Raw genomic sequence first — 13,215 nt, 5'->3', positions numbered from 1 at the left:
TGGGAAGAGGGAGGCCTGCAGATCAGAGGCGAGCAGCGGCACAACTAAACGCTCTGCGTCTCTGTTTATACTCGGCGATGATGTGTCTGATAAAGAGCTGGGGGGGGGGATGTGGAGGAGGAGGGGTATGAGGATGCTGCTCCAAAAGATAGGGCTTTCCTTCCTCCGTGCAAGCAGTTGGACTCACACTCAGTCACAGGAAGATTTGCAGAGTAAAATGCTCTTGCACGTCCCGGCACACGCTCTCTTTCTCTCGTGAACACAATCACAATTATATACACACAGAAAAAAAAAAAAGAGGTCTGGCTACGTTCCTTCACTCTCTGGCAGGAGACCCTGAGGCAGAGCCAGGGGAAGAGAGAGACACAGCTCGTATTTCCTGCCCCAGACCTTCAGCTCTTGCCAATGAAAAGAGAGGCCGTCCAATTTGATTCCATTGTGAACAGACATTACTGTTATCCTGACTCAGGGACTCCGAATGCCTCGAGTGCTGCGGACGCTGCTTCTATATAACACGCAAGTCACACTGCCACTTGGGACGAAGTGGACATGATACTGTGAATAAAGATGGATGACATGACAGCCCCTAAGTGATGATTTTGCACCCCCCTGGTGTCCGGTCGCCATATATTCTACAAACCCCACCTCCTCCATGTTAGCAGATGAGACATGAGCAAAACTAAAAAGTCAAAGTACACGTTAAATAAATTGTTCTCATGTTTTCTGTCATTTTTGGTAGTTCTTGTCCCACTGATGTACGTTTAAGTGTTTCTAGTAAATTTGGATTTAGTTATTTAATGTATAACATTGGTGGGACATCGACACCACGATCACTACTCTGCAAAATCCAAACGACCTTAAAAGCACAAAATGGCAGCACCCAACATCCGGGCTTCATTTTTGTACAGTGGGAGGATGTGAAGAAGCGTCATTCATCTTTATGGTTTTCCACTACATGTGACACTTTTCTAAATCAAAGTGACAGAGGTCAGAGCTCAGACAGGCCTGACATCAAGCAAACTAACCAACAACATGACAAGAGAAGAGAAGAGCAGGCAGAAAGACAGCGGGAATTCACACTGAATAAAAAAGTATAAATATTATTTATGAATGGCGTCTTTCGGAGCGAGCTGTTGTCTGCCAGTTCCAAGAGAGCAGTGCCGTGTGCGGGGAGAGCGTGAGAAAGAGAAGAAGACTGAGACAGAGAAACAGAGGGAGGCAGAAATGCAGAGAGACAGGAACATGAAAAACTTGTCTCTTCCTCAGCAGTAGCCAATTAGGGGCTATGAAAAAGTGGCGAGGCCCAGTGTGAAGCTGCATTCTGCTGGAGGAGCATGTCGTTTCCTTCTCTTTCTCCCTCATGCTAGCCCGTTGTTTCCTCGTCGCAGCCTCACTGAACCGATGCCCGTTCCTCTCGTGATGAATCAAATCATTTGTTATAGTTTCTGGTCACTCTCCCTCTGGTGTTTTTCCACTGTAACAGTACACTCCGTCACTTCCCCTCTAAGGATTTGTTTGGAGTTTATTCTTTCTGAGGGGTTTCATGGGGACGATGTCTGCACGTGAACTCTCCCAGGATGCAAACCTTAAACCCAGACAGGCACCAGAACATCATCGGGCATCCATACATGGAAAGATGGAGCTATAATCCTTATGTAGACAAAATTAATCTTAGCACTAAACAAAGCGTCTCCTGTTCAAAAGATTTTTTTATGCAGGGCGCTTCACTTTCAAAGTCCTCCAGTGTGGTAAACAAACCGTAAGGCACCTTGGTGGAGACACTGCTCGTAAGAGTGTCTCCAGACAGAGTTAGCGTAACCATGCTCTGCCTCTAAAGCTGAACAGATGGCTGCTGGGTGAAGGATGTGGAGGACAGCGGGAAAGCACAAGAAAACAGACGATGAAGAATTAATTTGGGGTGTGCCTGGAAGACTGGACACTGAACTGAAACACTTGGCACTCCCTCTCGTCTTTCAGCTCACTCCCTCTCTCAGGCCCTCTTCCTCCCTCCCTTCCTCCCTCAAACGGCCCGTCCGAGTCTCAAACACAAGGCCTCGGCTAAATGTCAGAGCAGGAATTTTCCCTCTCTCTTTATACTACTCTGGCATGTAACTGTGATTTCCCTTCGACACAAAATCCCAGGCATGGCAAAGCATAACAAAAAGGATCCGAACTGAGGAGTAAAGGCTTGGACAGAGGAGGAGAAAAAACAATAAGGGGGTTCCAACATACCGTTTTTCTCTCTCATGCTCCAGCTTGACTCTTAAATCCTGTTGAGAGGAAAAATAACAACAGAGGGGAGTTATGGAAGTGGAAAGTTAGAAGTGATTCATGGTTGTATGTGAGATTTGGGCTGCTACAGAAATACAAGCGATAAGCTAGACAAGGAACTGTAGTGACAAAAAAGCCCCATAATAACACTGTACATGTTGTTTTGCTGTTGCACAATTTGTGTCTGCAACACAAAGGCCACATTATCCTTCAACTTGACTCTGAGGATGGCATAACACAATCTAAGTTTTCTATTTATAATGGCATTACCCAAGGGAGCAGGAATCTGGAGGAGCCTGCAAGTCTGCATGAGGTCATGGTGATAAACCTGCACTGACATCATATCAGTGCAGGATATTGGGTAAAAAAGAAGCGAACTCGCAGAGGACAGCGGCGGAAACGCTCTCTGCTCCTCGCTGTTTGTTTACGTCTCATCGTAAACATTGGTGCTTTAAGAGGATTTGCCAATTATCATTCCACAGAGAGGGAACAAACGGACGAGTAAACGACTTCAGAAAGAGGCACAAGGTGATTGAGAGGAATTAAATCCTGGGAGCCCTGCAGTTTTTACTGCACAAAAACCACAAAGGAAAATGATAAGCCGTCCAAAATGTGCCTGTTTATTACTTTCACCAGTTTCTACACGGCTCCACTGTGGGCATTTAAGATGCAATGGACATAAAACATTTCTGCCAGTTACAATTTTATGAATGCAAATGCTATTTTTCCAAATAATATACGAAAAACAACCTAATACCAATGTTTTAAAGTTGACTTTAAAGCATCAATCTTTAGAATATAAAAATACTGTGGACCTGTCAGTACTCTATTGTTTTGAGTCAAACTTGCAGCATATTTTCAGCATATTCAATTATTCTGAATGATGGTGAACATGTCACTGTCACATCAGTGCCTGTAACATGTTTGAATTAGTCCCAGAATAAGCTGCTGTCAGTTGCCGTCTCTCCAAAACTACAGCACAACCTTCACTTGACTTTAACATCCAGCAAACTGTCAGCCCGGCAGAAAAAAAAAATCTAAAAGGGAAGAAAGGCTGAGGTTTTAGGTTTAAACTCAGACTGACAGTAAAGGTTATATTAGTTTATAAACTGCGTGACCAATTTAAAGCATTGTCTGTAAAAAATAAGATGGACGACGTGTCTCCACTTCCTCCCACTATCCAGAACTGAAGCTGCGAGGGAGGCGATGTTTATGACCTGTACTGCAGCCAGCCACCAGGGGGTGAGCAAGACGCTTAGGCTTTACTTTTGGGGAGTAGTTATGTCGTCTATCTTTATTTAGTCATTACATGCTTTAAGGGAAGGAGATCTGGTTAAGGTGATGGAGATCTGGTCCTCAAACGTACCTGTTTGTAGAGTAAGGTTCTGTTCTTGGGCTTGTTGTGCTGGGTGTAGCAGCGGCCCAGGGCTGCCAGGTCCTTCATGATGGAGTTTAACGCCTCTTCATCATCTAAAGACAGAAAACACACATCAAGGAACTGATACACATTTGTTTGAGCCAATAGCTGACTGAAAACGTTTAACTACCCATGTTGTTGACTTAAAGTGTAACAGTGTGAAAGTCTGGTTTCATCATTTGTCATGTGGATTGTATCAGAAGTTGAGTTGGCTCAGATCAGGCACTGGGGCAACACCTGGTCTGTTGCTTCCTGTTCTGATGCCATCCGAGCCTTTTCCACTAATGGAAAGAATCCAGTGATTTATCTTTTACATAACAACAACAACAATATACCCTCTGTGAAAAGAGAAGATCGGTTTTCCCTGCGCAACATCTGTAGAAGCCAAATCCCCGTCAATACAGATTGTTATTGCAACGTGAGTAAGGTGAGGAATTCTGATGTGGCAGATAAACCCACAAGACAATGTGGATTTCCCTTCAACTCTTTGTACAAAAGCTGAGAGAGCAAAGGTGTTTAATAATGCAGCACGCGTGTCTATGAGCGTGTCACAGGGGCTAATGTGGTCGAGAGTGTGTAGCCTGCAGCTAAGAAATCAAGCACTTCTCATTTGCAGAGATTACAGATACATTCTTCTATAGTTGAAATGTGTTCTCCTGTAATAAGACAGAGACTGATCTTTTTTTTTTGTTGGGCACCGACGAGCTCCGAATGAAAACCAAAGCCGGTTTCAACACGAGCAGCAATTTTTGACTTCAACGGAGAAATGTCAAGTGCGTTCAAAATCCAGAATTCAGTCCTGACAGGGAGAGAAAAATCTTCAGGTCTATAACTTTGATTAAAACCTTCCTCAGCATGTGGAGGAATCTCCATCTCTCACTTCACACTTTCCGCCACACACACGTGCACAAGCACAATAACACACACTCTCATGGGGCAATCGTGCAGATGAGCGTGTCAGACATTATCATATGAAGAGACTTTAATAGAAGCAATTATCTGTCTGTGGTGATTACAATATAAAGAAGAGGTCTTTGACCTCAGCTCCCGACTGCCTCTCAGATGAGCTCAGGGTGCATTCATTAAAAACACACACACACACACACACACACACACACACACACACACACACACACACACACACACACACACACACACACACACACACACACACACACACACACACACACACACACACACACACACACACACACACACACACACACACACACAACCTTGTGCTTCTATCTTAGTGAGGACACTCATTGGCACATTCCCTAGCCCCTTACCTTAACCTTAACAATCACAATTAAAAGCCAAATACTTAACCTTAACCTTAACCTAAACCTCATTATAACCATTTTCCAAAAATGTCATCACTCTACGTAGGTTCTAGGCTCATAATGATCCTCCCAAAGGATCTGTACAAGTACACACACACACACACACACACACACACACACAAATGTGCGCACATACACACACACCATTCAGGCCAGGTGTTTGCCATGCAACCCAAACAGCACCTGCAGGAAAGATCACATTCTTCTAAGTAACAAGAATCTGTGTGAGCACATCGCAAGTGTGTTCGTGGTGAAGGGAGCAGATGGGGTCTGGGCTGCCATTTGATCTTGTTGATCTCGCGCTGCTCGGCTCTTGTTGCCAGCTGTTTGTCGACAGTGGGCCAGTCCGCTGGGTTCGCCCACGGGTCACAGAGCGCACACATCAATTTACACATTCCATTTCGAAGCACCGTTTGAATTTTAGTTCCAGTTCCATTAGCAGTATTTTTCCCAAAATCGGTACCACAAGGACTGGTATTCAATGGGATAAGTTTATGCGAGGTAACATGAGGTTAAAGTTTGCTGAGGCACTAAAAACTACTCGCCATGACTGAGTGAATGTAAAGCTGCTTTCAATTTCAATTTTCCGTAGGGGCTTGCACGTGAGAGCGCGAATGTCCAATTCAATTGCTCTGGACATTTTCCAGGACTTTTCCTGCCAGCCCCCTAGTAAAATGTCAGAGTCAGCCCCATGTGGGAATACAGCAAGAAAATGTCTGGAAAATTCACAGCAAACAAGTGGATGTGTGTGATGCTGTTTTTAATACGTGATGGACACAAAGCTGAAAACAACAAACACAATACAAATATCTCAGGATTAAAAAAAAGAGGAGCCAAACACGTAGAAGACCCTGACGAAGATGTCAAATTGAATAGGAAACGAGATTCAAGAGGTTTCGGGGAAAGAGATCGATGCCGGTATTGATGTGTTTTGTAAGTACAACACCAAAACTATCTAAATTTGATCTAACAAACGTTTAAATCCAGTATTACTTGTAAATTTCTCCTGACTTCACCTTATACAACTTAATGTTTTCGCCTCAAAACAACGTGTCTCTACCAACTCTCTGGGCGACCACAAACTTTCACCCAGTCAGCCAGTGGACATAAACTGAGGTGGAACCGCTGGCAGCAGCTGGCCACAGAGGTGGACGTCTTGTTTAAAAAACCCAATATAGCAGCAGGAGTGAGGTGAGGGATGACGCAACCCTCCTCTCCAGTGACCTGCACACTCCCTCCTCGTACAGGGAAGCTAAGTAAGGCAGAGCGATAAGAAAAGTTACACCCACAGAAACTCTGCCCGCAGTGCAAATAATTAAAACAGAGCGAGGAGAGGGCCGATCTTCTTGAAATGAGGGAGGTACATCAGGGGAAATATATCAGATGGTTTTAAAGCACCAAAGTGACCGGAAATATAGAACAACCAGAGTAAACTATATACATTTCCTGACATGCTGAGTGAATGTGCTTGATTAATATGTTTCTTAATGTAACAAGAGGCAGGGGTGAAAGTTACATTTACTCTTGTTACTGTAAAAATATGTTTTTGTGTACTTTAAAAAAATCATTAATTTCTCTCTAGTATTTTTTTAACTCAAATATTTCACTTTGTTACATTTAAAGTTGAAACCATTAGCGAAAAAAAAAAGAAACAAGTTATGATCAACCGACTAAGAAAATGACAAAGGAAAAGAAATCATCGAAGAAGCTGCGGATAAATCTGTAGCATCGTGGTCTGTGGTTGCTTGGGTTCCGTGTTCAGAGACACTTTACGCTCATGATCTACAGACCTGCTCTGACTGTTATTTTAACGTACATGTTCTAGATGTTTACGTTCACTGACTGAGGGCCAGGGGCTGTATCTAAATATGCAATAAAATTAATGATGTAGCCGTGGTTAAGATTAGCATTATCTTGGTTTGTATTTTTAAAAGGTTGCATCTACATGAATTAATCACTGATTTATTGCCTTGTACATTCACTCGTACACTCAGTGAGGTGTGCACCACCTTCCTGCTGTTCTCTTTCATCCCTGCTGTGACTCCAGAGCTCACTCAGCTCAGTGTTTGGAAACTCGGAGGGGACAAGAGGGGGCTGCTTATATTTTTGTAAATGAGAATAAATGAGCAGAGAATAGATCCAGCACAGGATGTTGTGTAAAGGACTCACATTGTGATGTTCAGACATGCGATTACAACAAATGACTGATTGACCGAACTTATTGTACAGAGGGCGGAATCAACAACTCCTGCACTGCCTAGCAACGTAGCCTTTTGTTGTTGTTTGTTGGATGCTGCTGTGGTGTTTGTTGTCATCTTCGACTTTACCACTGCTTTATTCTGCTGTTAATTCTTTAAGGAGTGGCAGGCTACTGGATTTATGTGGCTCAATATTACTACATCAAGTCTACGGAGACTTGATGTGGTTTCCAGGTATTTGTATTATTTTGTACACGCCGTTTAAATCTAATAAATTAAAACAGAAACAGCAGTCTGTATGAACAGCATCACACACTAAATTCTCCAGAGTTATCACAGAATCAACAGTGGAATAGAAATAACAATACATATACACCATGCACATAGGTTTCCCTAAAGATGTTAAGTTTAATTTACTGTACATTTTCTTTTAAGTAACTTACTACTCTACTTAAGTATAGGTTTCCAGTACTCTTCCCACCCCTGGCAGTGTTATAACTACACATGGTTGTTTATAACCACACATGTCAGCAGAGGTGGATGACTCACAGCTTCACCAGCCCGGTCGTCTCCGAGCAGGAAGGAACTGAGTCACTGTCTCTGTTGTGAATGTGGAGCTGGGTTAACCGCTTTATTCCACATCAGGAAATTAATGGATTTTTGATTGAATCAGTCAAAAGACAGACATGAGGGTGAAGAGCATTTCTCCACAGTCACTCTGAAGACAATCAACACTCATCTATTGTATAGACTGAACAAGACAGAGAAAAGTAAGCAAGATATTTGCAGGGTTAGTTAATTAACCAATTAATCTGTAGATTTTTATTCTGTTGATAAATCTGTAATACTTTAGTCAATAAAATGTCCAAAAATTGAGAGCCCATAATGACTTGATACTTTAAATGGTTCCATAACAAAAAAATGATCAATTCACAATATAATACTTTAAGAATTATCAAATTATATGTTGATAACAATGTAAGCTGTGTTTGAATGGTACAATACTAGAACATAAAAATACTCCATTACAAGTATGACAATGAACATGTATGCAATAATTATTTTTTCTGTCTTAAATTATCAAGTGACTATGCAGAAAAATGGCCCCTGTAATTTGTAGTTTGTCTGTTTTATATATTCTAATCTGCAAAGTAACAGTAATAGTGTAAAAATGCAATGTTATAATGTGAGTTGTACTTGAGTAAAACCAAAAAGTACTTCATATTTCTACTGATTAATCAACTTCAGCTGAAGGAATAGTAAAGTTTATGCTACTTTTATTTAAGGCAGCTAAATATGTTGGAGGATTCTGCAGAAAATAATCTCATACTCAAACCTGAAAATGACTGCAAGCACTTTCTCCACCTTTATTCCTCAATATCACTGACTCTGGTACAAGCATTGTTTCCTTTCAGGCCCGACTGGCTCAGAGCTCCAGGCTACTGGTGTTCACTCGCAGTCAAGGATACAAAACAAACAGTGACTGTTGCCCGTGTGTTTATATCTGGTCGTCTGTAAGCATGTGTGAGGCCTGTGCTGTACCTATGGCTAATAGCACAGAGGGAAGAGTGGGAGGGGAGGTTGGTGAAAGGGGCAGTGAGAGTGTGAGAAATGCGTGGTGCTGCACAGGGCCAGTTGTAATGGCAGCCTAAAAATGATGCCATTACATCACTTAGGCCTGGTCTGCCGCCGCTGCCAGGCTGAGGCCAGCCAAGCTCACCAGCACGGTGGAAAGAAACCAACTCCCACACCAACCGCACGTCACTGCCAAGAGCAGCCTCACAAACCAACGACAGGAACTTAGGGAACCTCAGGTCAGCGGGACCCAGAATGGCTGATAATTTCTCCTGCTGCGTGGATCGGATGAGATACCTGCACTTCATTTCCTGTGCTTCTCGTTGCGTCTCGGGTAAAATGTGACTAGCATAAGAAAAAGGGGAATTCCAGGAAGCTAAACTGAACGAGCAACATTTCACAATGGGGGCTGATTGCTTGGGCATTGCATCATCACTCCGCATATTTCTTTTTTTTCCCTTAAGGCTGAAGCTGAGAACTGTGAAAGTGGCAGTCGGTGAAATGAAGTAGGAACGCCAGTCTAAGACGGTTTGCATAAAGAAGAGTTATTCTCCTGCAGCTGTAACTGCGGCTCAAGCAGATGGCCGCAAGGTCTCTGCAACCAGAACAACTTCTATAAGAGTTTGGATGTAAATATGCAAACACATGCTCCCCTCCCGAGAGGGTTCAAAGAATAGCACTGGCTTTAAGGGGCAAGTTTTGAAAGCTCACAAAGTGTGTGTAAGGGGCCAGCGACTGTGTGTGTGAGTTTGCGTGTGTATGTGTGTGGGCGTGAGTTAGTGTGTGTGCGAGGCAGGCTGCCTGAATGAAGACATTGAGGGGATTTCCTGGTGCCGAGAGACACATCATGGCAAAGGCATCCGGCAGGATTAGCAGCTGGAGCCAAACGTGTCCTCACTCTGCAGCAGCAGCAGCATGGGCCGAGCTCCGACACACGACACACACACACTAAGACACACGCTCACCAACCAAGGGACGATAAACTCTCACACACCTCGATGTTCGTCGAAACTGCGATACAGCTTATTTAACACCTAATGGGTGTAATGCTTAAACCCCTGGAGTTAATCTTTCACTAAGAACAACTCTGTTGTAACGCAGCGTATTGTGTGTGTGTGAAGTAGTTGTGCAATTAATATTTGTACAAGGTCTATGCCGAAAGTCTTTTCATTGAGGAATGTCTGCATCCATGGAAATGTAATAAGATCTCTAAAAGGGCTTTGTGTGTGTGCTGCTGAATTAAAGGAACTTGTGGAACCTTTTGAGAAATATACCTTTTTGCATTTTTCCAAGAGGTATTTATAAAGTTTTCATGTTTTTTTTGCATAGTCCTATGGAGCTTCTCCTTGTAATTTTGTAATATGTCTAAGGAAAATGTTGATATTCCCAACGGCCTCATCTTTTCCCACTCTGCCTTTGCATTTCCTGCCTTACATTACTGTCAGCATCTAGAGGCCACAGGGGCTAACAATTTAGCAAGCTAGCATGCATGTAACATAATGCAGGAAATGTTGATATTCCCCACGGCCTCATCTTTTCCCTCAGTCATCATGCCTTTGCATTTCCTGCATTACATTACATGACTGCGAGCTTGCTTAGTGTTTGGCCTCTGTGGATTCTGTAGACAAGAACATATAGTGTCTATGTTGTTGTTGCCTAGCAGTGGTGTTCTCCTGACAACCACTTGAACGCCAAGCACACCATGGACATGACTTCAAACATCGTAACCACAACTCACGAGGTCCGTATGAAAGCAGCAAGAGACTCAGCTATTAGGCTATTGGCTAAAAGGTTAACAGGCTGGGAACACACTCATCTTATTCAGTACAACTGAGTTTTTAAGGTAGGATACTTGTGACTAGCACAGACGTTAGAAAGCGATTAAGCACAACTGACAAAAATATCAAACTTTCCATTCCACAATGGTGGTATTTCACTTAAGAGAATCATGGTTTACCTTGTGAGTTCCTGTGCTGTCCGGGTCCATTTTGGAGACCGTCATCTGGGGGAAAAAACATTACAGTGGAAAGAAGTCAAAAATACAGTAAATGACCGGTTGTGATTGGTTTGCTGTGGAAAGAATAGACGCACTATACTCCTCCAGGCGAGAGTGTATCCACGTTCCCATGGTCCTACATTCTTAGGGCCCTGTTTCCCCCAGTTCAATACTCTGTTAACAAACATTAACCTCATAATGTGTTCAGGTCAAATCTGACCCTTTCCCAAATGAAATTAAGTAAATATGCAGTTTTTTACTGGAGCAATTACCCTGACCCCTAACTCCTAACCCTAAAGGTGATGAATTCCCTCAAGTGAAGGCCCATTATACCACTTAACATCAGCCCAGGTCATTTTATACTGCATATCATACTGCAGAGCTGGGGTACATCTTGTTCAGATCACCGTTATGTGCTAGAGAGATGAGGAACATCGTGCCCTGCGACTGCACACATGTAGAATTGGGCAACATAGAACCCTTTGTTAATATGTGCCATGGGGAACATTGGAATAACCCCCTACAGGTCAACAAAGGGCCATTACACATGCAAATTTACCACAAGAGAGCGTGTACGGAGCAAAAAAGTGCATGTGCTTGTGAGACACTTTTTTTTGCATATTCACTATGTAGGAGTTCACGTGTGTTCTCACAGGCTTAGCAGGTGTGAGTATAAACAAACACGCTACGCTAGGATCATATACTCTGAGTGTTCATGAGTGTATATGTGCATGTACATGTGTGTTTTGGATCAGGAAAAACATTTCCACAAACAACAATGTAAATAAACCAGTACAAGAGCGTACAACATTGGCCATCTGGAGCCGTTAACAGCCACCTCACACGAATCCTCTATCGTGCGTGTTTTATTTTTCTTCGTACTGTTCCTTCCAGAGGAAGTGAGAGGTGTGTAATGTTCTCTTTATGTACGTACTGAACAGCAACCTGCTTTTGAATGCCACTCACCCATGTTTACTGTCATCATCAGGAAGTGGCCCTGTTGAACTCGAGCACAGAGCTCAACTTCTCTCTGCAAGCGAAGATTTCACCCTGAGAGCGAGAAAAACAAAAAAAACATGGTTTCAACATCCACAAACGGGGACATTTTCCTTCAGCTTGGTGCACATAATATTTCTGCGATTGCACAAAAACAATGACCAAACAGGACGCAGGTGGCAGTTTCAACACAAAGCTTTTTTTCCTACATCATCGGAGCCCCTGCTTCTTTTATTTATTTAATCTTTATTTAACCAGGATGGTCTCTTGAGGTCAACAAATCCTTTTTTTTTTACTCCTGGCAGACAAATAACAACACGACAGCCAAGAACTGCTTTTGACGCTGGTAACTGAATCCATCTAAATCGTGTGAATGCCCTGATGTCTCGTTTCTGCCACTCAGAGAACTACAAGCCAGCGGTCGTGGAGGAATTTCTCAGTGTTTGATAATGGAGTTGCCTGGTGTCCATGAGTTCCCGTGGTGCAGCAGTTAAAGACCATGAGCAGATCAAAAACAAAGCCAAAGCCTTTATGTATTACACTAGTGAGCACAAACAGAAAAATGGTTGTCACATTCCATAATGGATGGATATGCAGAGACTTCTATGTGTGATGTTTGTTTTTGTTCCACTGATGATAGCACATAAGGAGAAGAGGAGAAAATGCAGCTGTTTTGCAGAGGAAAACACTTTCAATGATACGTCTCAGACGCAATGTAAATGTTGATTTGTCTTCAAAAATGATGGCTGCATCCTGTAGCATGCACATATTTCATGCACGCACGCACGTACGCACACACACGCACACACACACACGTTTCTTTAAATGATGCAGGCTTGGCAAAAGGGGAACAGGAACTAGAGAAATAGTTGCAGTACTGCTGCGTCATCAAGTTTTAGAAAAAAACTAAAAGAGGTTATTCATTGAAATGAATTCAAGCTTTATTCAAAGTGAGCCCATCTCTACTTTGCTGAACAACTGTGGCCACAAGTGGAAATTATGGGATAGTGGCAAAAGCTAAAATGTTGTGGAACAGTAGAGCGAACATTAAAAAGTCAACAGATCAGAGAATTCCCTCATGCCAGTTGTATAGTAATATCCATCTATCACTAACCATAATTACCTACCAGTCATACCAAACCAATGGGGAAGAGGCAAAACCCCCGAGTTCATTAAGTTAAGCAACAGTACAGGAGGAATATGCAAATCCTTTCTTTTACAAAAATTACATCATCTCACTTTGAGATGCAAAATAAAAGAACAAAAGGTGAAACATCAAACTTTTGAATATGATCTTGCATACAATGAAGTATGAAAGCACCAGCAACAGGTTGCTACGGCTGACAGGGTTTGCAGGATGCATCGACATGAGGCATGCAAAGCATAAAGAAATAATATAATGAGGTGAAAAATACATAC

General features: G+C 42.7%; 1 protein-coding gene across 1 annotated transcript in view; it reads right to left on the bottom strand.

The window, feature by feature from the left end:
• The window catches only part of map3k22 (mitogen-activated protein kinase kinase kinase 22), a 39,857-nt gene that overhangs the window by 18,571 nt on the left and 8,071 nt on the right, over positions 1 to 13,215 (bottom strand). The window contains exons 2-5 of the mRNA XM_035142396.2: positions 11,767 to 11,850; positions 10,762 to 10,806; positions 3,638 to 3,741; positions 2,233 to 2,270 (exon numbers count right to left, since the gene is read on the bottom strand). Of these exons, the coding sequence (XP_034998287.2) occupies positions 2,233 to 2,270; positions 3,638 to 3,741; positions 10,762 to 10,806; positions 11,767 to 11,785 (206 nt within the window). The 5' untranslated portion in view covers positions 11,786 to 11,850. The remainder of the gene's footprint in view (positions 1 to 2,232; positions 2,271 to 3,637; positions 3,742 to 10,761; positions 10,807 to 11,766; positions 11,851 to 13,215) is intronic.

This window comes from Hippoglossus stenolepis, chromosome 19 (genome assembly GCF_022539355.2).
Source record: "Hippoglossus stenolepis isolate QCI-W04-F060 chromosome 19, HSTE1.2, whole genome shotgun sequence".
NCBI lineage: Eukaryota > Metazoa > Chordata > Actinopteri > Pleuronectiformes > Pleuronectidae > Hippoglossus > Hippoglossus stenolepis.
Note: the sequence above shows the minus strand (reverse complement) of the source record. Positions and strands in the feature narration are given on the sequence as shown.